This window comes from Clinocottus analis, unplaced genomic scaffold, assembly GCF_023055335.1.
Source record: "Clinocottus analis isolate CAN_PGR_092001 unplaced genomic scaffold, fCliAna1.0.p SCAF_7, whole genome shotgun sequence".
Lineage (NCBI taxonomy): Eukaryota > Metazoa > Chordata > Actinopteri > Perciformes > Cottidae > Clinocottus > Clinocottus analis.
In genome coordinates, this window is record NW_027176229.1 from 11,747,222 (window position 1) to 11,774,070 (window position 26,849).

At 42.4% G+C, this 26,849-nt stretch overlaps 1 protein-coding gene across 1 annotated transcript; it reads right to left on the reverse strand.

Annotated features, from left to right (window-relative positions):
- On the reverse strand, positions 1-25,926 carry igsf9b (immunoglobulin superfamily, member 9b). The gene is made up of 22 exons (XM_068605427.1): positions 25,418-25,926; positions 20,190-20,285; positions 18,655-18,861; positions 11,759-11,905; positions 10,368-10,519; positions 10,086-10,203; positions 9,565-9,706; positions 9,005-9,150; positions 8,734-8,876; positions 8,499-8,639; positions 8,260-8,376; positions 8,023-8,173; positions 7,806-7,917; positions 7,542-7,717; positions 7,196-7,434; positions 6,894-6,978; positions 6,618-6,788; positions 6,455-6,491; positions 2,622-5,978; positions 2,294-2,463; positions 1,892-2,103; positions 1-1,675 (listed from the first exon to the last, which is right to left on the reverse strand). Exons 2-21 carry the CDS (start codon positions 20,248-20,250, stop codon positions 1,904-1,906), a joined length of 6,072 nt encoding a protein of 2,023 aa, XP_068461528.1. The 5' UTR covers positions 20,251-20,285; positions 25,418-25,926; the 3' UTR covers positions 1-1,675; positions 1,892-1,903.
- Positions 25,927-26,849: the final 923 nt, after the last annotated feature.

Below are 26,849 nucleotides of genomic sequence, written 5' to 3' on the forward strand. Positions count from 1 at the left end.
AAAACAATTTATTCAGTACAAACATATAAAAATGACAAAAACAACCAGGTGGTGAGATATAACATTTTTTAGTTTGTACAAAACTTCCAAAACCATCATCAGAAATGCATACTCACTCCATATGAAGACTCTGGGTTAAATACAGTACACATTTTGAATCTTAGCAACAAAGATATTCTTAAAACCTATGTTTGTCGGGTGGCGTGATAAAAACAGTTTTTTTCAGTAATTTCTTTTGAGTAAATAAAACAAAAAAGTAGGATAATGGGCACATAATTCATTCTACTGACTTTACAGCAATTCGCATACAGAATCAGAAGTCGATGAAATATTCACAGTGTTGCCTTCACATCAATGAAGTGAATTGTAAACATTGTTGCATATCATAACTCACCTTCAGCAGTATAAAGAAATACTTAGCATGTGAGCAAAACTTGTCTAAAAACAACAGTAACAACTTTTCAATAATTTGTAATTCTCTGATCATCACCTTTGATTTGAACTTGTCAGCTCAAACATTACGTGGTCAATCAAGTAGTGCGTGCTTGTGACATTTACAAAAATAAGGCAAAAATCATGTTCCCTGCATTTTAATCAAGTTTACAGTATCTGTAATTCAATCACAGAGGCAATCTTTGACCAATTCAGGTGGAGTAAAGTAGCATTTTCTCATCTGATGAAAAGTGGAATATACAATACAGCAGGGTTCATTCACATTTAGATACATATAAACATTTGTACACCTGGAACAAATACTGGGAAGCTATTTGAAGTGATTTAGTTAATAAAGTCTTAACAGGTGAAAGTTGTTGCGAAATATAATATGTATAAAATAGGAACGAGTTCAGGAAACCAACAGTAAACCAACAGTGGCAAATAACAAACAAGTTATTCTTTGAAATGCAGTAAATTATTGTCTGTAAATTAGATATTGCGAACTGCTCCAAGATTTGGAACCAAAGTACAAAACAATCAGAATTGCCTAATCCTAATTTTTGAGTACTATAATATAAGTACTATATATATTATATAAGTACTTTTGCCCTGTTTAGAGGGATATGGTGGTGAAAATGCTTTGAGCAGTGTTTGATTGGCAACACAGGCAACATTACAGCCATGCCCTCAAGCAGGTCTTGGAAACTAACCTCCAAACTTGTTATTAGCTTCCTTTTATTATCAAAGAGAAGTCTTTAATGCGATAGACATAAACTTGAAATACAACCGTCATTATGTAGTATGCTGCTGCTTTTATAAAGCAGGTCTTTGTCATCTGTAAACCTGTTTTAGTTAAGGGGGAATATTTCATTTATCAAAGGGGTCCTGTGTGCCTGATTGTCATGGTTAAAAAAAAAAAATCCAAAATACAGTTGCACAAGCTTCTCAGAAAAATAAATAATCCCTTCTCAGCTTCATTATGCAAAAATGGGACAAGTACAAGAAAAATAATATGTCAGCAGATAAACAACGGAGGGGTTGCAGTCTGTCACATATGATTGGCATACAGCATATGGTACTGTCTCTTTGAATTGCTTTACTTTAATCTGCTGTAACAGATGATACAAACTTTGAACAATTTGTTTTCTTACGTGAGAAAGCTCCAGTGATGTGTGACAGTGTCTAGTACCACAGCAGTCGACTGTTCATTAAAATTGCTTTTTGGTAACGGTCTTTGTACCTGTGAAAGACAAAGAGGAGTACAGTATTAGAACATTCCTGTAAAAGACAACCTCTAAAACTTTGAGCTGTAAACTGAGCAGCATAGATTTTGGCATGCACAAATTCACTGCACATGGATGACACAGTAGCAGGCAAGAAAAGGAGTCAGGCAGGTGAGCAGTGAGAGGTGGAAAAAAAAGAGGGAAGAGGTGAGCGGGCAGGCGGGACAACGGACCGAGTTAAGCTGCTAGAGCAGCGCTGAGCTGGAGTCAGAGGCTGAATCGTGGCCAGGGTTGAGGCAGGGCTCACGGGAACAGTTGGATTCCCGAGTCTGCCTGTACTCTTGGTACTCCTGGCGGATAGCGTTGAAACGCGCCTCACTTAGGGAGCGGCTGTACTGGCAGCGAGATGGGTTGGAAACTGGCGGGCTGACTGAGGGACACGGGCCTGGGGATGGTATCAGGGAGAGGAAATGCATGGATGGGAAATGTCATGGGATAAGCTTCCAATCATCACAGCACAAGGGTACACAGGGTGAACACATGCAGCACCATCAAATCAAGCATTTCACTCACAATAACACATGCCATATCAACAACATCACACGCACACAAGTATGAGGAAAATAAATGATCACCTTTCTGTCGTTGGTCCCGGAGGCCACCAGCTTGATCATATCTGTGCTCTGACCAGCCTTTCCGAAAACCCATTTGTGACTGATCAAACCTCATGGCCTCCAGGACCTCAGAGTCCACACACGCATCAGCAGAGTCCCACTCATAACTCTCATCTACTGATGTGTTCCTTCTAATGAGATACACAAAACAAGTGGTCAGGTCACAGTCATCCAAAACGGTTTAAAAAAACAATGTGATTTGTGTTATTTTGGTAACATAAATAAATTCCTCTGCCAAGAAGACACTCCATTGAGTTTGTTGTTATTTCCAGGTGTGGTGGTGTTTCACCTTTTCACTCTCCTCTCAGGCCGCTCCATCTCAGATCTGTGCCGCTCGCTCTCCTCTGTGGTTTCGGGAGAGCTGAGTAGTGTGGGAGTGATGGACAAGGACTGTCGGAAGAGACCAGCGCTGCCTCTACCGCTGCTCTGACTGGCATAACTGGCCCTCCCTCCCTCTCTGGTCTCTCTCCCCTCCCTGGTGTCTGTCTCCCCTCTCCTCCTCATCATTCTGTCTGGCTGTCTGTAAATTTCTGCCTCTCTGGTCGGAAAGGGGGCATAGTAAGGTGAGGGCCAGCTGATGCCTCTGGGCAGGTAGGGCCTCGGAGGGCCCCTGCTGGGGTCCACAGGTCTCATGCTTTCCCCTCTGGATCCTGGCCAGTGTTGGTGCTGGGGGACAGGGATGGAAGAGGGCATGGGGACATATTTATGAGGGACAGACCTCATGGTATCTTGATAAGAGGGAGACCACCTGGAGGACTCTGGGAAAACAGTGGCTTGCCGTCGTGGATCGTAGGGTTCCAGCATTGGGGACATTGAGGTTTGTCTAGGTGGGTACATTGAAGGAGTGAGGTAGGAAGGGCTTGCTAAAGATCTTTGTGCAGGGTGAGGTCTTTCCAGGCTGCCCATGCTGGGGCGTCTGAACGGGGCATACTCCCTCCAGGAGGGTCCTGGCCTGGGAAGGGAAGGCGGACTGCGACCCAAACTGTAGGACTTCACCCCAACATCTGGGTTTGGGAACTCGTCCCAGTAACATTTCTCAGAAACATATGTCCTTGGAATCTCAAAGTGCTCCCACCTCTGTGAGCCTAAGCTGATGGATTTCTTTAGGAAAGGACGAGGCTGTCCCATACCCGAGAGTGTCCTACAAGGGCCTATGCTTAAGGACTTCTTTAGAAATGGCACAGGAGCTTGACATATTCGTGATGCAATGTTATTAGTCCTGCTTCCGTGAGAAGCTTGTCTTTGGGATTGATCTGATAGAGACTCACGACTGTCTACAAAGCTCTGTGAGTGTTTTGACACTATTTCTGCCATTCCTCTAGCCGCACTGAGTAAGGTGAGACTTGACCTCGATCCAAGGCTGGATTCAGGTCTGTCAGTACTTTTGTTGGCAACTCTGATTTGTGTTTTCTCATTATAGAGCTGCTTGCTAGTTTTCTCTGGACCAGGTGACGATGGTGTTATCTCATCTGGAAATCTTACTCTATGTGAAGAATCTCTAGCTTCCACATGGAGAGAGTGTTTATGTCCAGTTTTTTTACCAGAATACAAGCTGGTATCCGCAGAATGGGGGGTCTGGTGTGTATTCCGGTTGTCCTGAACATGAACCTCCCAGTTATTAGGAACTACATCAGGCTTAATCCCAGGGGATTTTTCTGGCATTAGTTCTGAACCTTGTCTAGCAGTGTCTGTGACTGGAGCGTCTTCCACAGGCTCATCCACACTCATTTCAATGAAACCTGGAAGGCTCAGGTATTCAAGAATTGCACTTGTCTGCAATGGGGACATCTGGGGAGATGGAGCGGCAGGCTTCGCCTTGAAGGACCCGGACATTCCAGGGACAGAAAATTGGGACTGGTCACTATCCACCTCTTCCACAAGTGTCAATGTTGAAACAGGGCTTGGACTATCAGAGAAGAGACATTTGTCACTTCTCCTGGAGCGTGTTCGCACACCCTCTCTTTCTAACTCAGAGTAAAACTCTAAACTCTGTCGGTTATCCCGGGCCTGAGTGTCTTTTTCTTTGGCCTTTGCCCCTACTTCATGATGTTCATAGGGTAAAGTAGAATAACTTGATGGACTGGGATCCCTTGTGGCTGTGTAGTATTTTGTAGTTCTCTCAGGCTGATTATATTGTGCAGAGGCTGAACTTTCAGGCCCCTCAACTGAAGGACCTCTGAGCTGAGCACCTGCATATGAATGTCTGGACCTTGAAGCAACACCTTTATCTTGTTTCTTTTCCCTTAAGCCCTGCTCAGTCATGGACTTCCTGCATCTATCTTGCTCTTTCATAGGACTCAATGACCTGGCTCTGTCTGGTGTTTCTAGACACAGAAAAGGAGGACTTTCAGAGGTTACGTTAGGGGACAGCATTGGGAGGGAGGTGTTCTGAGTGACTTGAGAGTGTGATAAATCAACAGCAAAAGAGTCCTCTGTGGTTTCCCGACATGTGTGAGCATGTTGTGATCTGGGTGATGTGGTCTCCCGGGGGTTCTGTACAGGAATGAGGTTGGTGACTGATCCAACAGGGCTAATGTCCCACTGTATGCGAGATGTAGGGAGCCGGTCCATGGGACTGCTGGTGTTCCCAAAGTAGCATGCCTTGCGATAGTCAGATACCCGACTTGTCTGACCTAAGGGCCTGTGTTTCTGTCTTATCGTTACATCCTGTGGCTTCCATACAGGCTCTTCATCTGCATTGGGGGTGTTCCTTAGAGGGCTTTTTATCTTACTAGACTGTCCCTCGTCTCTCTCACGACCTCGACTTCTTTGATCGGCTGTATAGCTCTCCAGCTCCCTCTCCATTTCTTCCCTCTCTTTTGCTAGTTGGACACACTTGTCAATACTACCACCCTCCAGCTCGCTGTCAAGCTGCGAGACCAGGGTGCTGTTATTAGTGAGCTGACTCTCCATTGGCAGGTAGTTCGAATGGTGTGGTCTGTCTCCGTCTCTATCAAGTAGCTTTGTTCTCCTCCCCAAACTTGGGAAGAGATCTTCAGTGTGGCCTGGCATGCGATATCTCCTGAGAGAATCACTGGGTTTTTTTTCACTGTTGTCTGAATAGAAGCTGGCTCTTTCCAATAGAGCCTCTGAGCCTTGTTCGTCATCAGAGTAAAAACAGCCGTGACGGGAGAAGTTTCTGGCCATGGCTCGTACTCTTCCAGGCGAGGAAGGAGGTCTGCTTAGCTCTGGGACGTCCACAGTAAGAGGAGAATCCTTCCTCTTGTCCTTCTCTGAGCTTAAGATGCTCGACTTAGGTGAGTCCCTGAATGACATCCTGTTGCTCACTGAGCCACTTGCCCCACCGTTACTTTGCAGGACCTCTATTCTCGAGTTTTTCTTTTTTGAGGGACTAGAACTCTCTGACGGGGGTTGGATAATGAAGCGACCATCTGGGCCTCTAGAGATGGACTCCAGAGCAGATGGTGAAGTGTCCTGAGAGCCCAGGTGACTCTCAAAGAGTGTATAATGTGGTGGCGGAGATGAGTTGGACAAGAGTTGTTTCCGCTGGTCGTGGTACTCCCCACGGCTGCCTTTATCAAAGGACGACCGATCGGACTGCGAGGAGGAATTTGGGAAGAAGGGAAGAGGCGGACACAGCTTCAGCTTTAGGACACTGTCTGGGCTGCGAGGAGGTGAGCGATTTCTGGGGAAGACATGGACAAGATTTTTAAGTATGGTTTGACGGTCTGAAAGTACGGTCTAAGCAGGTTCTGACAAACAAATATTAAAGTTCCTGCACTTACATCAATAAAAGATATCTAATCAAAATATTTGAAAGTAATTTTATTTCATTATTATTTCAGTCAAAATGTCATCAAGTAATGTTCATATGTAATTTACTAAAGTTATGAAGTTAGAAGGCAAGTCGCAATGTTGCTGGAAAATAGAATTTGGAAAGTTTTGAAGCAATGATCGAAAAGGACGAGGATGTTGTATGCTAAAACTAAGACTTAACTATGAACACGTTTGCTTTAGTGTTTTATTTGTCTACTAGTGGCTATAATAACATTCAAGCTTGACTCAAATAAAACCATATTATGGACTGTTAAAATTTAAATACAAAATTAAGAAGGAAAAAATGTTTAGTGAAAATAAAGCTGTACTGGTAAGGGCACTTACTCTGGAGATGAACTCTTCTGGAGGGCAGATGGGAGATCTAAGAGAGGAAGGTGAAGGAAGAATTAAAATGCAGCTTTTGACATGAACTTTGAGGTTGAAAATTGCACTTTCTGCAAACCAACCGGGTTGACAATAATTAAAATCTTCAAATCCAACACTTTACCTTGTCTTCTCTTTCTGCGCCGACGTTGTCTCCTTTGAGTCATGTAGCATGCTGTCACCAATGAGAGAATGATCGCCACGAACAGGAAGCAAACTCCTCCTAACACACCAGCCAACAGGGGCTCAGGGAGGAACTCCAAGAAACTTGGGCGCAGAGGGTAAATCTCCATCCCTGTAATCAACCCAGAGTCAATAAGGTTGGTTGCAAGTGGGATGCTGGAACCGTCACTCCAAATATGCATGTACTGCGTTTGGTAATCTATACAAAGCCACTTACCTGTGGTGGATACATTGACAGACTCACTCGGTTCACTGAGAACCTTGTTGCTACAAGACATTAGCCTCAGATCATAATTGGAGTCCTGAAGGAGAGATAGATTAGGTGATTGATTAAACATAAACTAGTATGCCCATGATGAGAGTTAAAAAATGTTGATTGTAAATCATAACATCAGTTTGATACAAGATAATTTATGGCCAAATAACAATTTAATCTACATGAGCAAAGCAAGAAATCCAGAGGCCACACTGATTGATCTTTTTAAAGTGCAGCCAAGTAGGAATTTAACTGATCTGTACCCTTAACAGTCCTTGTACAAGTAGTTCACTTTGATTGGCACTGATGTTGCTGCTGAGGATGACCCACTGGTCCTGATCCCTGCGGGCCTGCAGCACAAAGCCTGTCAGTGGAGAGGACGGCCCCTCTGGAGGCGACCACTGGAGGAAAATACCTCGGTCAGTCTGGTTGGCTGACAGGAGTATTGGAGGATCCAGGATTGGTAGACTGGTGACAGCGGTAGGTGCTTCGGTTGGCAGAGCTGATAAGAAGACCCAATATAAGTTCAAAAATATACACACTTACAGCAAAACAGCATTAGTAAGAGTGAGGGAAACTCCAAAATGAACATTGTTCACTTGCACAAACCTTTAGTCCGCACAGAAACAATTTCACTGAAAGGTCCAGAGCCGAGTTTATTCTGAGGTAGGACACTAAACTGATAGCCGGTGCCAGTAAGTAGCCCGGTCACCAGCAGGTAGTTTTTGGATGTTGGCACAGGCAAAGACGCCCATTCATGTTTTCCTCGAGATGCCTGCTTGACCCTGGAAAAAAAAACCAACGGAAAATATAAAGACCAGCATAAAACAGTTAGAACTGTTTTTCATACAGTATGTCTTGTATGTTACTGACCATACAGTGAACTTCTGGGTATATCCACCATCAAAGCCAGGCACCCACGACACATTGGCCTGGTTCATCTCTGTGATAACAGATACTGAGTACACGACATGAGGACTTGTGCCTGAGGAACAGAAAAAACGTGTATGTAAGTTTGAAACGTTGACAATACGTGTGGATGCGCTCATAGCAACACAATGGTTTGCTGAAATAAAGTTGGCAATCTCACCCAGCACCATGACCACAGTGCCTGCGCTGACAGTCGCTACACGATTTGTGGCCAAGCACTCCCAGCCCCCTTGGTGATCTTTACTGAGCGGTTGCAGCAGGAGGGAGCCGTTAGCCATCACAGTGTACAGGGAGCGAGGAGTAGGGCCAATCTGTGAAGTACAGAAATAGGTTAAAATAAGGCATAAATAAGACATGATTGTGCAGTCCGACTATCAGAGTAGAACATGTTCTGTACCTTGCTCCAAGTTATGTTTGGAGCGGGATCTCCAATGGCTTCACAGGGTATGATCAAGTCTCTGCCCACCTCCTGGAGATACTCGGGTCGAGGATGCACTCGAAATGATGGTGGGTCCTGGAGGAGAGAGAGAGCAAGAGCAAGAGAGAGAGAATGAGTGCCTGTTTACTTCCACCCATGTAGAACTGTATACACTAATAGGAAAGGATTTTCAATGAGGTTGAGAACACCGGCCTCACCTGCAAAATGACCTTGGTGGGTTCAGACTGTCCCATGGTGCCGTAACTGTTATAGGCTGTACATGTGTACATGCCTATAGCGTTGTCATTAGCTGTTGCTATAAAAACAGAACCCTCTGAGTTCACTATCCAACCTGGCAACTGGAAAGATCAAAAGAAGAAGACATGATGCCAAGGATTAGACGAGGATGTGTGCAATTTGTGACGCATTGTATTTCTATGCCGCGTAGCTTACCTTGTCAAGATTCAAATTGTTCCCATCTTTGGTCCAGTTGACATACAGCACAGGGGGATCTGCCTGGACTGGGCAGATAATGACCCCCTCCATGCCTGAAGGCAAGTACGTTTCCCGGGACATTCGGCCCACACGTGCAGGGTCTGTCATAAAAGAAGAGGAATTAATCACAAAGCTGTCTAATAAGATGCTTTTGTCCAGAGCATGCAGGGTTATAAAAGATGAATGGGTATATGGAACCACATACTCTCATAGCAGACTAGACTCTTACGTTTCACTTTGAGGTGTGCAGAGGCTGAGGGCGGGGTGAGTAACCCATTAGTTGGGATGCAGGTATAGTTGCCAGCATCCTCTGGAATGAGATTAGGGATAAGAAGTGTTCCATCCACCAAAACCTTCACCCTGGATTTAAGCGACCTAAAGCCAAAAGATACAACACATGGTGCGATTTAAGAAGTGATCAAGTTAACAAGAAAATACATTTCACTGGAATGGAAATAAATTGTTAATAAATTGAATGTTTGAGAAATATAATTTTGGAATATTACTTTGTGTTAAGTTTATAGCGTGCTCATGGCCACAAGATACAATGCTATAATTAGATTATTAATCTAATTAGAACTGATTGCATTAGCAGCATGCTTTGGAAACATGCTCTATTGATCCATTGTGTATATTTAAAAGGCTTCCTTTAAATATCCCACCTAGTATTCCAATTAAGTACATGAGGATACTGTAATTGATTATGTTATAATAACTACATTTTACATTAAACAGATAACATTTTTAAGGGTTTCATGAATACATTATACTTTAAAGACATGTACTCACTCAATATGGTAAACATTCTGTCCTTGTTTCAGCCAATCATAAGTGAGGTTAGAAGGGTAGGCATCAGCCTGACACTGCAAAACTGCATCCTGGGACATGTTGAGAGTGGTGTCCTCAGGGGAGATGATGATGATTGGAGGTCCTTTTGACAAGTTGGAAGAAAACATAACCCGCCCTAATGTTAAGATTAGTTATGCAGTCATTTATGACAAAGATTGAAGAGATCATTGGTGAGTGTTGGAAGGCCATGAATCAATGCTACAGCATGGGATGGACTGTAGGTGGCGGTATAGACTCTGTAGACATGATTGTAAACCTGTTCACTGGGTTTGTGCAGTAGCATAGACAAACCATAAAGTTTTTGGTAAAAACAGGGTTCAGAAGATACATCTTTTGTCTCTGAACAGGTCAAAAACACAGTCTCTGGGACTAGTTCCTCTGGTTCACATCACATCACACTGCTGAACATGAGATAAGCAGGAATTCTGTCTTTCCCTTATGATTGACAGTTCAACACTGACCTTTAATCTGCAGCTGTGTAGAGTGGGTGAGGTTCCCCTCTGAGTTGGACACGTGACATTTGTACACTCCTGAAATATTTCTTGTGACAGACGCCATAGACAAGGTACCATTTAGTACCTAAAAAGGGGCATAGAGTAAATGGATAGAAGAGAAAAGTCAGATCATGAAGCTGTCATGGAGTCTACTTAAAGGGAACATCAAAGCTGCGACTCTTCCAGCAAATGCTAATTAGAAAGTATTCAATTAAAATACAGCAAAGGCCATCTGTTAATCCACCTCACTTTTATTTTTTCATGTTTTTCTATTTGGCTCTCATCTTTATGCCAGACAACAGTTGGCCGAGGATTGCCATGGGCTCCACAGCTGAGAGTCAGTGAGTCTCCGAGCAGAACCTCCACGAAAGTTGGTGGTGTCTTGATAAACACAGGTGGAGCTAGAACAAAGACAGCACAGATGGAACATGTATATTTACATATTCAGTTGGGACAGAGAAGACCGGCAGAGCACTAAAATGACTTTGAGCACTATATGCAGACACCAAAAGTCAACCATGGCATGTTCTTCTAGGTAGACAACATCTACATGAATGTCTCAAAGGGACACTTAAGTAGTTTTTGTGGGTACCACCTGTAGTTCTTGGTTTGATGCTTTGGACATCTGGTTTAACTCAATGATCCCAAGACCCTGTTAGCAGTTTAATGTCCTTTTTGTGGAGATGGCCAGTTGGTGGGCATAATTGACTGTAAGGAACGTTATTTAACCTGTTAATGTACAAGATTTATGAACTTTAACACCACTGTATTAACATCTCCAAATTGTAATAAGACCCTGTGCATGCTTTCAAATATGATGTGTTGAGTACCACAAATGTAAATAAAGCACAATATATTACATATGTCCTGTGTTATTGATGGGAGAATATGGACCTCCCCATCATGTTCATGTTTTTTTTCTTCAATGGAACCGTCCATGCTAAAATGATATGCACTCATTTAATTGGAAAGGGATCAGGATAAAATATGCCATAATTTATGTACAAAGCTCTTTGTTGAGTTTAGTTTTGGTACTTCTTAACATATTCTTTGGCAACATGTATTCATTTGATCCTCAATACACGCACTGATGTAATACTATTATGTACAAAGGTGTCCAGTGTTCATCTGCAACCTGATGCAGCGCATGTAGGGCTTTCATTCACTGTAGTAGTACAATCATATCAAATCTCTACCTCGCACTCTCAATGGAATTAAAACTTCTACTGTGGAAGAACCAGTCTGTGTGTGTGTGTGTCCGTGTCCATGTGTGTGTGAGAGAGAGATGGAGAGTAGGAAGTAGGTGGATAAAACGACTCTGATTTAAGCATTTAACCTTAATCTTTAGCCCACACAAGCCATATAGATGCTGTCCTGGTCCTGTCATTCTTAAGAATAACTCCTACGCTGACGTCAGCTCAGAGCAGGCCAAGCAAAGACCAAGACAAGATGTTTGCATGATCACTGTGTGCATAGAACGTCACACAGAAAGCCCATATATGCTTCGAATACACTTCAGCTTGGCAGCGCCTTCAGTCTCAGCCAGGCTCCATACTGTGGCTGTTCTAAACAAGGACAGTGGCAGTGATGAGCAGTGAAATAAACTGCTCCCGAGTGCCCAAAACCCTGCAGTGCTGCACCTGTGATGGAGAGGAAGGTCCATGTGCCATTTCTAAAGTTGTCTTTTTTGCTGTCCAGGAGCAAAATGCGACATTCAAACCAGCCCTCGTCCTCTTGTGTCAGCCGATCCACTCGCAGAGAAGCACCACGGGTCAGCGACACACGACCTGTGGAAGGAGGGGGTGGGCGTGAGGGGGCAAAGAGGAAGGGGTGAGAGAGAGAGAAAGAGAAAAAGAGAGAGAGAGAGAGAAAGAGAGAGAGAGAGAGAGAGTCAGCACACAACCAGACAGGCAGAGTCAGCACATGCAGGAAGAGGGCTTACCATGAGAGGACACAGGCATCCAGTGTCACAAAGACCACAGTCAAAGTCATAGACTTTATGCTGGCAGACAAATTGACACACAGTGTGAACACCAAATGTAGTTGTAATGTTTGTCACAAACATGCAACCACATAATTACAATTTATGAAAATAAGGGAGGTGGCTGACAAAAAACGAAATTTGGGTTGAGAGGTCCGCAGCTCTTATATTAAAGTACAAACATGTGAATCAACACAGGTGATAATTGTAATGATTTGCAAAATTACAGATGAAGCTGGTGTCCTGTCATTTAGGGTTTGGATAGCGGTGGAGTGGAGAGTTGGGATGAGTATGCCAGGAATACTTCAAGGCAGGTTTCATTAAATCACAAAAACAACAACAAAGAATGTTTTCGTTATTTCATTTTTGTAGTTTTTCAGCAACACTGGGCAAGAGGTAAACAATGTGGATCATGACAGATTAAAACTCTGAGCTTGTGTGTGAACACCCTGAAACACACATTTGTATCCTTGCACCCGCCCTCTCCTCCTCTCTGTACTTGTTACAACTCCTTGTCAAGCTTTGAAACTTGATCTGCTTGTTGCCTGGTGACTGCAGCCTGGTTTTCAGGGTACTGAAGTTACCCTTCACCACCCAGCCCCCCTCCTTTTATTCTGTCTTTCAATGAACTCTTTTTCCCCCTTCAATCTCAGAGCTTTAAGCGACAGGAGGATGCGTGCAGGGCCTGGCCAAAGCCATTTGAAAATAGACCAGGGAATGTGAAGAAGTTACCGCCATCTCGTCATATTTGTTTGCAGCTGCTTAAATGATAAAGGAAATGTCTGACACATACAATCCTCTGTGCAAAGTAATGAACAAAAAAATGAAATTATCTTTATTTGAATTTTAGATTATCACCCCGTCGACACACTGTATACAAGAGCAGAAAACTCTTGAATTTCCAGCAACCCTAAAGCAACAATATCACGAGAAAGACATTATCCTCACTATTCACACAATCCCCCCCCCCCTTCTCTCCCCACCCTAGACAGCAGTGTCTGGAGGAGAGCCTGAAAGCTATGAAATTCATTCAACTTTATTCGTGGCCTTAAGACAGGGTGAAACACACGCTGAGAGTAAAGGCAGACAATGGCTAACAATTAACCCTGCATTCCTGACTGGGGCTGTTGCTGTGCTTAATAGTTAGGTTTAATGTTTGACTGACCTCCTAAAAGACCAGCGTTTGATGGGCAGTGCTCACTTAAGAGGCACCATAAAATGAATGGCTCTCATTTCAGTCAGCATCTTTCAAACAACTCTGCAGGGCCAGAAGAGAGGAAATGTGCAGGCAGGTGATAACAGGTGTGTGGATAACTTTAGGTATTTTCCTTTTATCTCTCTACAAGGGATCCTCCCTGCTTTGCCCATTTCCTACACAACCTTTTTAGTCAGACATGGAATTAACTACCACACCACTGACTAAGAGGAAAAACACTTTCACGTGCAAAATCACATATACGCTCTTTAACATACATAATCCTTGTGTGGCGATGTATTATCGGATACTCAGAGATCCCTGTGGCTAATCACACCCCTTGTTACACATTGCAACAAGACTGAAACGTAGCCTATGGAAATCCCTCCGACTGACTGCACTGATCTTGTGGCTTCAGAAGCACGTGGGTGTATACAGTTGATTTTCAAAATTTGGTGAGCGCCCTGCCCCTTGGGTCCCCACTGGGGAATTCTGGTTTCGCTGTTGAACACTTAACCCTTTCCCGTAGCCTCCCTCTTGTCTGCCGCTACAAAGAGACGGCAGCCCCCTCTCATTCTCTCAGGTTACCATAGAGATGAGACGAGAAAAAAAATGCCCGGGCTGTAGGTTCAGATTTGAATTCAATTGCTGTAGAAACACATTCGGGCCAAACATGGGGAGATGAGGGGTTCGACTGTCAGAGATTTGAAAAAATTGATGTCAAGGAAAAATACATTTAGAATTTGAAAAAAAACAAACTGTCCTGTGTCACATCCAACGGCACGAGAGGCAAAAAAGAAAGAGAGGGATAAATGAATAAGAGGCAGAAGGGAAAAAATGAGTGTTTTTCTTTCAGCCAGTGGACAGACAAAAGGCTGACGCTGTGTGCCAAATGTTGCTTTATTTCAATTTGAATGTTGCATCTTTGGACTTGAACTGAAATTTCAAATGCCACTCAGCAGGTGTTCGGCACTAAGGGTGTTACAAAAAAAGGGTGGCTTTTCTCTCTGGGCCAACGCACAGATACAATGCAAATATGCTACAATAACCACACTAAAGATGAAAAACGATCAACCATATCAGTAAAAACCCAACCTGTTTTTCAGTCCAAGAGGAATTGAACGAGAGGTTATGGAGAGGTTACTCGTATTGTGTGCATCGATAATCCATTGACAGCGTATGAGAGGTTGAGCTTTCTGACCTTTGTGCTCCGAAACTCCCCAGCAGACACATTCATCACTCCCCCCAGCTCTACATTAGCACAATGTCCACATGTCCTTCTCGAGAGACAAACATCATGAGACTCTATGGTGAACGGGGAGAATGCCTGAAACAATAGATGCTGCACCTTTCCCGTGTCCACCCCCTCCTCCTCTTCCTCCTCACTGTTTTTCCTCCAGCAGCTATCACATGACAGCTCCAGTCTACCTTAAACTGAGCTTTTGTTTCCAGCAGGTTGAGCTTCAGTGAAGCTAAGGGGAGAAAATGGAAACACTAATCCATCAATGCTGTGTGAACTTTTAAGACGCATCGCCTTCAATCAGCAAGAGTCAGGTTCACGCCCAATGGGTGGTAGGTGAGCAATAACTCAACTTTCAGAGTCTTGCTGCTGGACAGGAGTAGGTCTTGCCTCACGGTTTCTGATCTATCATTCTTTCTTCTTTTTTGAGAAAAGATTAATGATGTGAAGGGAAACCACTGTCATGCAGTGGAGCCGAGGACACTTTACATAACATACATTTTACCCACATAATTCTCGTTCATGTTTGGTTACATTTAAGCACGTGGCTTGCATGGGTATTGTGTTTCATTAGTTTTGTGGCAACTTAAGCTCCAGGACAGGAGTTGTATTGTTCCAAGGCAAAGAAATCAACATGTGACTTTTGTTTTGGGGGTTCCTACTGGTACTTACTGACATTATAATACATGGCGTAAAGTGACTTACATGCGATACAATCGTGTGGGTGGCAATGGAGGAAGACAGATTATACTGTTTGGAGAAGCATCATCACTGCTTTTCTTTGTCCATCCGTATGTGCATAGGAGAGCCGAGAAGCGGTGCATTGTGGGATGTGTTTTGATTTGAATACAATCATAAGTCTGGGACCGGCCCCCTGCCTCTGACAGCTCACCCCTCCTACTCCCCCAAATTTCTCTCTTCAATCCTCCTGTCTCCCTAATCAGTTTAACCCTCTTATGAATAGCTCTTTGTCGTGAGATAGATTACAGTTAACTCTGTCCCTCTCGCTCTGTCCAGCTTTGTTAACCCCTTCACCAGCAAGCGCACACACACATCTCACGTGCTAAATTTTGCTAAAGCGATATGTCCCAGACATTAGCACATCTCAGACATGATCAGGGAGCAAAGTATTTAAAAATATGGAATTTGGTCTACTGAGATTACGAGAAGTGTTTGAACATTTTTTTTTTTTAATTTTTTTTTTTACAGAATTTGAGCTTTGTTTCCTGGTCAGTAAGAGATAACATTGATGTTAATAATTAATAGTTGCCTAAAATTTGCTTTAGTTACTTAGTTGACCATCAGAAAAATGCTTAGTCTCCAAAACGAATTCTCATCATAAGTTAACATCAAGCTTGTTATACTGTTCAACATATTGTGGGTAATGTGAACATAAAAATGTAACCCAAGTTCAGTTATTTTATAGTAATCTTGAAGTAGTAGATATATTAATCGACAGAAAAGACGATTGGACAACATTGATTGCCCAGCACAGTACTAACTCTGATCCCAAGCTCCTCATATGAATCTGGAGTTTTTGTAATGACCTGCAGCTTTAAAGTTGGGCAAATCCCAAAGCTACAGCCATCTATTCATCTTTCACTGTGTGGTTGTTTGCCACACATCCTCCTGATCTAGTTATAGCGGAAAAACTGGTTGGTGATGGATAAAGGTGATCAGGTTCACCTTTCAGCTGGGCTATTTTTGCAAATCGTTGCATGATTGCAAAAGCCTAGTACTTCAAAGGTTTTAGAGTTCTAGTTTTGTGTGTGTGCGAATCTGTAGATTTAAGTGTGTGTTTGTATGTGACGTACAGGCCTTAACCTCTCCAGTGATCAAAGGTCACACTGAGGGCGTAATGAAGGCCTGCTGAGATCTGGGGGTTTACTCATTGTCGTTCCAACCTCAGGTCAGACTTCCCTGCTCACAGTCTCTCCTGATTTACTTTAGCACACAGGAGATATTTGATCTAACCCTGCAACAGTAAACCAACCTGACACTGCAAGACTTGAACATTGTCTCAACATATTCAGTTCAAACAGACTATAATAGTGTGTCAGTCAGAGTTTATCCGGCTGTTCCTCTTTGTTGTGAGTTGACTAATGTTCAGCCCTGCAGGGCAAGCTGGGTGTGCTACAGAGAGGAAGAGGGGGTCCTAATACCTTTCTAAATCACAGACAAGAGAAGCTCCCAGAGACCGAGACAAGCTGGTGTCCAAAAGGTTGAAAGAGGAACAGAGCTTGGTAGCCGTGACAATTGTCAAATACAGAGTGCAATTTCAAATACACCTGATATCGTATCAAAATATGTTGGATGAATATTTCAATCCATTAAACCAAGATATCGCTGGCTTTGATTCTTCCTTCTCAGTTTCTAAAAACGGCCTATAGCATTGGTGAGCTTGAGATAAAGCAGCAGACCAATGACAGACCACCTTTGGGAATGCTTTTTATGTTTTATTTTAGTCTACTTTACTGTGCGCCATTTGCAATGCAATGAGCACACCAAAGGAAGGACAGCAAAGCACTTAGATTTAGTAATGCATATTGAAGTCTGACACCTTACTTAGCTTTATTGGAAGCAGCCATTATGTCGTAAATCCATCCCCGGCTCTGAACAACAGTACCAGCCTCATTGCTGCTCTCTTGTTCCAGATCTAAGACAAGCCAAGACAAAGATCTGGAAAAGGTTGCCTACTTGACTGTCTTGAGGTTAATTCTGAAATCCCCCAACATTTAATTTGAGGGTAGAATACATTAGACCCACAGCGCTGACACGCTTCACATGCTGCCATCTGCCTCCAGTGGGAGGGGAGATATGAGGATCTGAGGCAGACAGGGGTAAAGCCCACACCAGACAGTACACACAAGGGATAGATATTGCAAAATATTAGGACAACTTTCTACAATGTTGTTTACTTCCTTATGGCTGCTTGTGCACCAGATGACTGCCCCAAAACAATGACATGGTAAACGGCCTACAAGAGGGTTAACATGCCAAACTCTATAGGTAGCTCTACAGCTCGGCAGCAGTAGCCTGTTTGTGACTCAAACTCTGTAGATATAAAATGTCAGTAATGAGTTGTTACGCATGCTGCAAATGTTTTTCTGAAGCACAGGCTTATTCTCTGTATAAAAAAATAGGGTCTAACAGAGGGCTTCAAAGCAAGGTTTTCTGTACATTTCAGTGACCCAGTTGGGACAGTATGGGACTTTGGGTGTCCTAGTAGTCCTGCTGGCTTTGGCGAAGCAAAGGGAGGTTGTGATACCCCTCTTTGTCTTTTGTCGACTGGCAGAACAATGAAAGGATTATAGGGCTCCAGCAAGAAAACTCCCATTATTCCCAATGCTTCATCCATCCTCCTTCCAGCACAACAATCTCCCCTGACTGGGTCACCCCTCAGCATACTAATAAAACACTGTCATCCGACCGCCAAGCCCCCACGTACACTCCTAATCCCCGATGCACAGCGTTACTGGTACCCCCCTTCTTCTTGCTCAGCTACCCCACCCCCCTTTAACTGCCTCCATTAAAACACATCCATTCTTGCCCTTCCCCTTCTTGTACTGCCACTGCATTCTGGACACACACAGACTGAACATCACCAGTAATTACAGGGATTGTGGTTTGGATGGATTACCTATTTGGAGTTTTGTTTCATTCAAACTTCCCCTCCCCAAGTCTTTATAAATACCAGTGCAACCTAAACCTCCTTAGGCTTACCTTTGCTACCTTTAGATGATACTTTAGATGATTGGTACTCGAAGTTCAAGATAAATGTTGTCACATGGACACTTCCCCTCACTAAAATCCACAGAACCATAATTACATAAATCTGTCAATTGGTAGTCAGTCCCATGAATCCTTTCAGAAACAAACTGGTATGATGATAGCTCTAGAGTCGGCTCTTCTTCCTACTAGTGAGACATGTTTTCAACCACATTAGTGTCTTTGTGCAGTCAAATTGCTGAAGTTTGGGAAAAAAAGATTTATCAAAGATTGATCTTTCAGGTCTACTTCAAGGAATGGCTTGTAACACATGCTGTTAAAGATACAACATGTGTTCATCCAGGGTTTTCTGAAAGGAGTCTTTAATTTAACACATCTGAATAACTCTTACCCTTGTAGTTTGGATGAACGCGAGGAGCATACACTCCAAATTTGATGAGGATGGGAACGTTGTAACCGAGGCGCACCCATTCCACTACATGCAGAGGAAAGAGGTTTGGGGTTGTGGCTTCTTTGGATAGAGGAGTGAGATTGCAGCTTAGTTCTGCAGAGCCCCCCTCTCTGGCACGAACCAATGATGCCACACATTGAGACACACCTGTAAAAGCAAAAGCATATCATCAGGGTCAAGCAGCAGATTCAGATAGTACAGAAGACAATAACCCCAAAAATGTAATAAAACACACAAATCATGCTCAACACAGGCCTACGAAACATGGCCCTTTTTAAAGAGAGTTATGGCTGTCAGAGTGGCCAGATTGACCTGTGGAATGTTTTGGTCATTCATTCCTGTAAAAGGTGTTTGCTATGTTGCAAACAGCTCATAAAATGTTTGCAGCAATATTTGGCAGAGTGGGAGCGCAGGACAACATAGGCAAGCAGAGGCCAGGACACAGAAAAGTTGGTGGCAAACAGATTGACATGAATCTACAACATTTACAGATAAAACCTGGGTCATTGGAGGACATGCAAAACAATCGAGTGCCATTTGCTGACAAGATCATATAGCTGCAAAGCCTGCAAACACACAGCAATCCCATTAGTGACACCTGGAGCAGTCTCTCCTCCCTCTTGCTTGCTGCCATGTGCTCACGTGGGCGTGTGCACAACTGGGTGCCAGTGTTTGCACTGCTACTCATCTGGCCTGGTGATTACTTTAATCTCAGAAGGGGGTTGGTGGTGATACTCTGATGCAGGGCAGCAGGACCCTCTGTGCTCTTACCACCCGACCTCCCACCACCCCCTGGGGTACACACATGGTCTCCGGACCAGCAAATCAATCCCCCCCCGAACAAACACATGCACGCACACAGAGAAGCGTGTCTAGCGTTGGGGGTTGCATAAATCCCAGATTGATCTAAATCCACACCCAGAGATATTATTTAAGTTGGATTTTGACCCCATTCTCTTTCTCTCGTGTCTCTATGTTGTAACCCCTCCTCTTTACTTTCTCCAATCAAAGGCAATGGGAGCTTTGCCAGATTCATTATGGTGTCACACAAACTGTATGTAGGCAGCTAAACGGCAACATATGCCAGATGCTTTGCGATGCTTTACCATCAGGGACATACTGGATGTTGGTAAAGAATTAACTTTTGGTGAAACTAAGCACACAAATGGCAGAGACAAATGGAGGAAAACCAACTGGTGTTCTCACAAGCTAAGAAAGTCCTAACAGAAAGTCTGACAAAAGGCTATAATGTATGAATATATGATATAAAATTACTGGACAAGGCATTTTATATCAATAGTCAATATAACTTTATACAGTTTGTAGAACAGCCTGCTTTGTGAATGTTGAATTGTATTCAATTGCTTTTCAAGTTATACTAACCATTCAAGAGAAACTCTGAACCAGGAGAAATGAATTATGGAAATGTATTGTAAGTGCATGTGATGGATCCATTCATGCATTAGCATACTTACTTAGCAGACAGATGGCTACAGTAGTGGTGACAGCCTGAAGCCACCGTCTCTCTAGTCCCATGGCCGTCCGTCACACTCTTTCACACATCTCCTGACCTGAAAGACAAGACCACACATTGCGTCCACTCTTCGACAGGATACTACTATACCATTCACAGATTCACTGACATATCTCACATCCCTGCTGAGAAAAATGTAATCCCTCCAGTTAACTGCAACTCATAATTCAACTACTACACTATATTCCAGATGCATCTTGGTTAATGAATTGAACCGTATTTCTTGAAAACACTTAATCCTCTGGAAAACTGCATGTCTGAGCTGTGGTTGGATTGAGCCAAATAAAATATTTCAAACAAGTGTCTTGTATAGGCCCAAGTGTGTGTGTGTGTGTGTGTGTGTGTGTGTGTGCGTGTGTGTGTGGGTGCGTGTGCGTGTGTGCGTGTGTGTGTCCACAGAGAAGACAAGGCTCTACTGTAAGTGTATGTACAGATTAACCTGATGCTTGTGATTGGTTCAGCTCCACCAGACGATCTCGTCTCACGCTAAATAGGCCAACAGCAATTGACAGGTGACACGAGCAATATTGAAAGGTGCGTCTCTCCTCAACTCCAGATGTTATCTTAATACCACTGCTTAAAAAGGGACTTAAGTGGCATAAATAGACTGCATTTGAAAACATTGCTAAATTAAACTGAATTTAAGGCTCCATAGAGTACAGCATGTGTCAAGGAGAAGACGACCCATGACTATTAAACTTGCAAACAGTACATGCAAACAAACCCGCACAATCCATTAATTTATATCTTCTAATGAACCCCACAAACAAGATTCTACTTAAACAAATTGTGGGTCTGCAGTACTTCACAGTCTGGAAGATGAGAACAGCTGCAGCAACTTGGGAGGCCCTCCACCTTAAATTGGATTGGAGGCACAAGTTTAAGTTGCTGCCCTTCAAACATAAAGGAAGACCATGCCCCCCTCGCCTTAAGTCAATCCACTCAGTCCCCTTAATACCAGCTTATTACTTTGAGTTCATTTAAGTAATATAAGAAGGGGGCATTCTTAGAAAGAAAGTAGGTGTTGATATTAGCTGCTGCTATAACCACACACGCACTGTAGAAACACAGCATCACTGAGTCACATCACGGAATCACAGACATGTTTTGTCTCTTAGCAGCTATGCTTGCAATTGAGTAAACAAACATCTCAGAATAGAGCAGCAAAAAGATGCATTTACCTCCTTGCACTTGACTGACACAGGGTTAGGACTGTTGTTGCTGAAGCTGGCAGTGAAGCTCTAAAATAACATCATCTTTTTAAAACACGCAGAAGACAAAAAAATGCTACAAAAGGCCCTGGAGAGAAGTGGGACAAAAACACATTTGAGTGGGTTGGCTTTACGGTAAAAGATGATGAAGGGGAGAGGGTGGGAGAGCACGAATAAGAGCTGAGGTTGGTAGTTTTTGCACGACAGAATGTTTGTTAATGAGGAAAGGATTAGTCCTACTGTGTAAACGTCATTCGCCCAGTGGGGGTGATGGGATAAACACGACTCTTATAATGGATTAAAAAAGAAGATAGGGAAATATATGTTTTTTGTGTAATAAGTAGTCAAAAGAATGATGTAAATGACTGAAATGGGCCAATGCATCATCTAGAATGTCATTTTCACAGTTCTTTAAATGAAATTACAGAAAAGGAAAAGAGCGATCCCATCATATATATAAACATTTTGCTCATATCTAGACCACATGTAACTTTTGACAACCTCAAGAATAGGTAATTTTGTCTTTGCTCCTGTCTGCTCTGCTGTGCCTAGACACTTTATGACTTGCATGTGGCAACAAACAGACAGGGCTACGCCCACATTGAGCCAATATATTACAGAGGAAGCCTGGAGAGCAGCTTTGTCTGCAGGTGCAGGAAAAGACAGAAGACAACCACATTATTTCCTCAGGCAGCAGAGCAGAGCAAGGGCACATTTAATTGACATGTACACAGAGAAGGCCTTAAATAAAGAGCCCAGATATTTCAACCAAGACATGGAGTTAAAAACAGTCATGCAGCAGTGTTTTGTCCATTTACTGTATGTGACAGCAATGTGAGACATGCAGACCTGGAAGCATTTATGATCTTCATCTCTCCAGTAACTTACAAAAGATAAAAAATAAAGTAACTGTTCACCTATTCCAAGGTGAGAAGGGTTTACTCCTGTAATCTCCTCACAAGGGTATCTGAGGGAAAGTTGACATAATCAAAAACTTCTTCCAAATCTCACACAACCGTGTAGAGCGAAGACTGATAACATCCTCTAACGTATTTACTTGAAATGAAGTTGTACAAACAAGGTGGGCATCAGCAGTGAAACAGATAGGACCAGAGTGATCTTTGACACTAAAACAATGAGATTGTCGGGATGTAAAGGTAAAAAGTGACTATACAAGCAAGCTCATTACCACTCAGTTTAGATGTGCAACACTCGTGTGGACACAGTTTACTTGTCCGATCACCCCAATGTTTCACAGGATTTCAATGACACAAATTGCTTTAGATCTAGTCATGACTTAGCCTTCTGGACTGTATATTTGTAACACCCACACTAATCCCACCCGGCTGCTCAAAGTGTTAATAGTTTAATTGAATTAGTGATCAAATTGGTGAGACAAATCAAGGACACTGTTGTCATCTGGCTGTGAAGAGATCAATCACTGCTAAATCAAGTCACTATCCTCTCCAGATTATTCTGCTTACTCGATGTCCACAAATGTTTGTCGAGTTGACACGGAAGCCGGTTTATTTGGTGCAGGTTGTGTTGTCCACTTGATATGTGAATATTACATTTAAGGTTTCTAATATCTTCTCTGACACTCACAGAAAAGCCCAAAAAATTTTCTTTTAACTTATTGTGCGTGAGAGCATGTGCTTGTCCCTCAGTACCTAAGCAGAACTATCAGTGAAGTTAGCAGCAGATACAGGCCTGATAAGAAGTAGCATTACTCTCGTAGTAATCCTTCTTAATCCTGAAAGGGGCCGTAGCCTCAGGGCAAAAAAATCCTGTCGCAATTTAGCAAGAACTACGAATGATACTCAAGCAGAAACTTTCACAGGTGAACAGAAAAATCTCATACAGTGTACAAATAGTACATGTGCCAGTTATTTACAAAGGGCTAGGTTGTGAACAATCAATCCAACCTTGACTGGTTGCACCAGGCCATACACCACGGCAATCAATTTATGGATGTTGTCCCTGGCTCGGCAACCCAGTTTAGTATCTGTATTGATATTTATTCTAACTAAAGGAAATGAGCTAGGCACACTCTGGGCACACGAGAGAAGCCCTAGTCTCGTGATTGGGAAAGCCTGCTGTATTATGGATTAACATAGTGATTGCTGGTGACCTAACACATAGTGCTACAGCACAGTATACTTTAACATTATTGACTAATGACCGTTGATTTAAAACTTTACATTTACTCACACAGAAAAACTTCTATAGTGCTACCGTTACAATTTCTTGCAATACGAGCTTTCCAGAATTGTACAATACTGAAAATGACATAAATAAATCATCAATAAGCTCTCACACAATTGAACTGATTTCATACAGCTCAGTGGTCTCATGGGAGTGGGGAACGACATGAGTCTCGTGAAAGCAAAGCAGCTCATATCCTTCTTGTAAATCCGGAGTCTTTGTCCTTCCCTGCCCCCAACTCTCTGGAACAGGTCAGACCCATAAAGTTACTTTCAAGACACGAAAGTGAGGAGAACTTAGGGTCAAAAGCCAAAGGTAACAACCTCAAGAGCTGAAGGCTACCATTGAAGCACGGCACTGGATTTAATTTATAACTTGAAGATCAAGGCAATGTTAGATCCAGAATAAACCTTACATATATAATTTCACTGTATGGTTCTAATTTATTCTGGAAGGGACCATCTGTTAATGTGCAGATGCAAAAGGCTCTTTCAGACAGGTTAACACTAATAAGATCAAATGTACAATGGTGACCATTAATCTATATGTGCTTTTTTTAAAAATTTTGTATATTCGTTGGTACCCAATGAGCTTGAACATTAGCAAACTGACTATCTTAACCATTATTAATACAGCAATTTGGAGTAACCACCTTCAACTCATGAATTACTTGTTTCTCAATACAATCAATTTCCTCCAGCATCTGCTTACTTGGCGCTGCTTGTCATTCAGTGTTTTGAATAGTGCAATACACTGGTGAACTATCAAGGCCAGCTAAACACCAGAGTTGGTATCTGACTCAGACTTTGTTAACCTGCAAGGCCTGGATGATAAAAATCAATATTTTAAGGATTCTGGAGGAAAAATGCAAAATGGCTTTGGGAACATACGCTGTCACGGTGAGAATAAATTGAAAGCAATCACAAAAACAGTGTTGCGATTTTGAGTTTACCATGATGAGTACTACTGGAAGTACGTGTACTCTCTGGTATAATCTTAAAGGTTTTTATGTTAAATTAAAAAAAAAGGAAAATAAAGTTGACAACATACAAACGGATTAGAACGCAGGAATCTTATATTATGGCCCAACACAAGGGATTAAACATCAAGAAGGATGTGTGCCTCATAGCTCACCAACCAGTAATAACAAGCACGACAAAAACAAAGGAAGGGAGCACTGGAGCATCCATCATGTAAAAAAAAAGCACAACCCGATTGCACGCTGCAAATCAGGTTGTTCACAGTGGACCATGTGGAGCAGCAGGATAATAGACGGTCTTCTCAATATAAAACAAACACCAAGCCTTAAGCTCTATATTTCTGCACCTCTACAGTAACCTGTAATGTCCAGTCCTTCATGTCACATACAGACCTCCTGTAAAGCAAAACAGGTGCATCTTTTGTCTGACGGGTGAGTCTGATACCAGCTGAGAGGAGGGAGCACTGAATATAATGTTGTTTTTTTTTTAAATAACACTATTCTGACTGACTATTATTCTAATCCCGGGAGTGAGAACAGAGTTCCCTTTTGGGTCATTACAGTGTATTAAACCTATTCACCGGTATTAGAGGAAAATTAACACACTCACTCAGAGATTACAAGTGGCGCATGAGATACACTAAACATAAACAAAGGCACAGTATTGCACTGTTTCTACTCGTAGTGCATTTTGCTGTGAATCTTAACTAATGTCAGAGCAAAATACAGAACCTATATAAAGGATGCTTTGGCTCTGCCAGCACAGCTCCTTACCTTGCTTGAGGCACTTTTTCACTTAAAGCTGAAAGTGGAATCTTTCAATCCATTGATGCAGCAGTCCATTCCTTTCTCTTCAGAGAGAAATCTGATTAAAACACACGACTTTGAAAAAAAGAAAGTGTTGGGGGAAAAAAAGGCTGGTGGTCACATAAAAATGTGGCGGTCACATTTTTGTGGATCAAAAATAAATGTGAATCAGTCCCCGCAGTTCATGAAGATCCGACTTCCTCAAAGAATACTTTAAATAAAATCCATTAACCCATCCCACCTTCATCAATCCAACATCAGCCCGTTTAAAGTCCTTTTAAACTTTCCACGCATTGGCGTTTATGTCCGCAATCGTCTTTGTCCAAACTTGCTGGAAATACCTTTAATTATAAATCGGAGATAATCAATAACTTTAAAAATACTTAGAAATGGCCCTTGGTTAACACTGTGCAAATCTATAACCACAAACGAACACGTTTCTTCAGAAAGAGAGCACACATACACACTGCACGTTTAGTTGGAGCAGTGCTGTTGATACTCTCGCTGTGTCTCTCCTCCCATTCTTATAATTCCCCCCTCCTACGACGGGGATGTTTAAATAAACATAAAGTCACACAGAAAACAAGCACTGCACTTCCTGTTCAAGCTTTCTAAATAAAATACCTACAAACGAACGAGGTGGGTAAAACAGCCATCGTTAAAAGGTGTAAATTAGTACTGAAACTATTTGTCAATTAATCAATTTATCGAGCAATTTCAGTATTCCATCATTAGCCTCTGACACTTATTTAGATAATATCAACATGTAAATGTTGCTTTCTTTTCAAATGTGAGAATAGCATGCAATAACTTTAAACTTTTACTATTGGATAGGACAAAAAAAAACCAATATTTTTTAACAAAGATTTCTCCCTGGCATTTAGGAAACTGATTTTCAATAATTGAAAAAGTTTATTAGGGTATTTAGAAAAAGTGTAAATAATAAAATTAATGTTGACGTAATTCGACTGAACTTATTTTTCGTGAACAGAACAAAGTTATGATTCAATGTTATCAGTAACATGTGTGCTTTTCCTATTAGGATAATTGTTTGCCCTGAAAAATATGAAATCTAAAATCAATTAAAAAAAATGCTATACGTTTTCCCATACTTACGTTTAACATTTTTATCGCTAGCCAAATGCTTTTATGTTGGAGTTAAAATAACCCACTTCCGTTAGTTTGCCCCCTGTCTGCGTGGGACTTGATGCTGCTGCTACTGAAGCGCCTCAAACAAAAGCGCATTTTCGTGGGAAAGACTCAAGGAGTGTAACAAAAGGCAGACACACACCTAAAATAAAGGACTCACTTGACTCAGAGCCGTTTAGTACAACATCCAGCATAGCAGTCAACCAAATACATGTTGCTCGGAGATATATCCAAACGTCCAGTGAGGACA